This window comes from Wasmannia auropunctata, unplaced genomic scaffold (assembly GCF_000956235.1).
Source record: "Wasmannia auropunctata unplaced genomic scaffold, wasmannia.A_1.0 LD333459.1, whole genome shotgun sequence".
NCBI classification, from domain to species: Eukaryota; Metazoa; Arthropoda; class Insecta; order Hymenoptera; family Formicidae; genus Wasmannia; species Wasmannia auropunctata.
The window spans coordinates 1-1,160 of record NW_012029431.1 but is presented as its reverse complement, the minus strand read 5'-3'; the positions used below and the strand labels follow the sequence as shown (position 1 = coordinate 1,160).

The following is a 1,160-nucleotide window of genomic DNA, read 5'->3' as shown; positions in this document are numbered from 1 at the left end:
TATGCTCCAGTAGATAATTTTTTTTAAATAGTAAATTTTACAACTTTTCAATCGGATAAAGCGATAGATAAAAATAAGAATAAAATTTTTCAATACATCACGTGTGTATATTATTAATATATTATCTAAGCTCGCGTGCTATTTTAAGAGAAGATTATAATCATATAATAAAATTAATCATAAATATTAGTATTAGTTATATAACAACAAAGAACTAAAACCTAAAGTCATCCTCGGAGGTCAAGATTAATATGTTCAATTAGTCAAATTTCTGAATTATTCTGCGCGTTAGCATGTCGAATCAAAGGATCTTTGATTTCCAATGTCGGAACAGCCAAAGCTTAAGGACAATCAGAGACATTTTGCGGAAGATGAACAGCGGTATTTGAAAAGGCGCGAGCATTATCGGAACAATGATATGGGATCTAACATAGACGATCGCTTCGGAAAAATGAAATAATAGCAACGGCACTCTCGTATAAGTAAATATCCTCCACAACAACGAACTACACCATTTACGTTCTGTCTTTGGCTTGGGTTTCGCGAAGTTTGTCACTTCCTAAAGCAGACAAAAGATAATTACTATCCTAGAGACGAGCATAACTGAACCAGAAAAGAAGCGACATTCTAGCGAGAGCAAAAGAAAGAGACTCGATTCGTGCAAACTCAAATTCACCAATAAGCAGCGGTACGTTCGCAAGAGTGTGAACCAATTGCTAGAAAAAAAAACAAAGACAAGAGGAAATACCTGCACAGTCATTTCGGAGTCGCGCTGATTCTCGCTGATTAACGACTCGGCCATACTTATGTCGTCAAACTCTTCCTGATCCAGCATTATCGAAAGCTCGTCGTGCGTCCTCGTGTCCATGCCGCGCAGGCAACGTCCGCACAATTGACCTCGTCTGTAAAGACGTATTCGCTTGTTGTACGCAAATATTGCCACGCCATGATATCATCACGCAAAAAAATTTCATGCCGACGAGTCCGTTCCGACAGCGTGCAACTTTTTAGCGTTCTCCAATTCCACTCTTATTTACATTTAAAGATCCCGCCCGGCGATGTAGCTTTTAATTAGGTATGTGGAGCGATCCACGTCGCGATTCAAGAAAGGGAAACGAATGGGAACGCGCGTACCTGACTTCCTCCAAGGTGCTAATCTC

At 39.5% G+C, this 1,160-nt stretch overlaps 1 protein-coding gene across 1 annotated transcript; it reads right to left on the bottom strand.

The window, feature by feature from the left end:
* Nucleotides 1–6: 6 nt before the first annotated feature.
* On the bottom strand, nt 7–1,154 carry LOC105460041. The gene is made up of 3 exons (XM_011706483.1): nt 1,135–1,154; nt 749–902; nt 7–559 (listed from the first exon to the last, which is right to left on the bottom strand). Exons 2-3 carry the CDS (start codon nt 866–868, stop codon nt 302–304), a joined length of 378 nt encoding a protein of 125 aa, XP_011704785.1. The 5' UTR covers nt 869–902; nt 1,135–1,154; the 3' UTR covers nt 7–301.
* Nucleotides 1,155–1,160: the final 6 nt, after the last annotated feature.

Coding starts and splice junctions, on each gene's coding strand:
- LOC105460041 (XM_011706483.1), bottom strand. CDS start 868: ATGGACACGAGGACGCACGACGAGCTTTCGATAATGCTGGATCAGGAA. Junction 560..748: donor ACTCCGAAATGACTGTGCAG/GTATTTCCTCTT, acceptor TGTCTGCTTTAG/GAAGTGACAAACTTCGCGAA.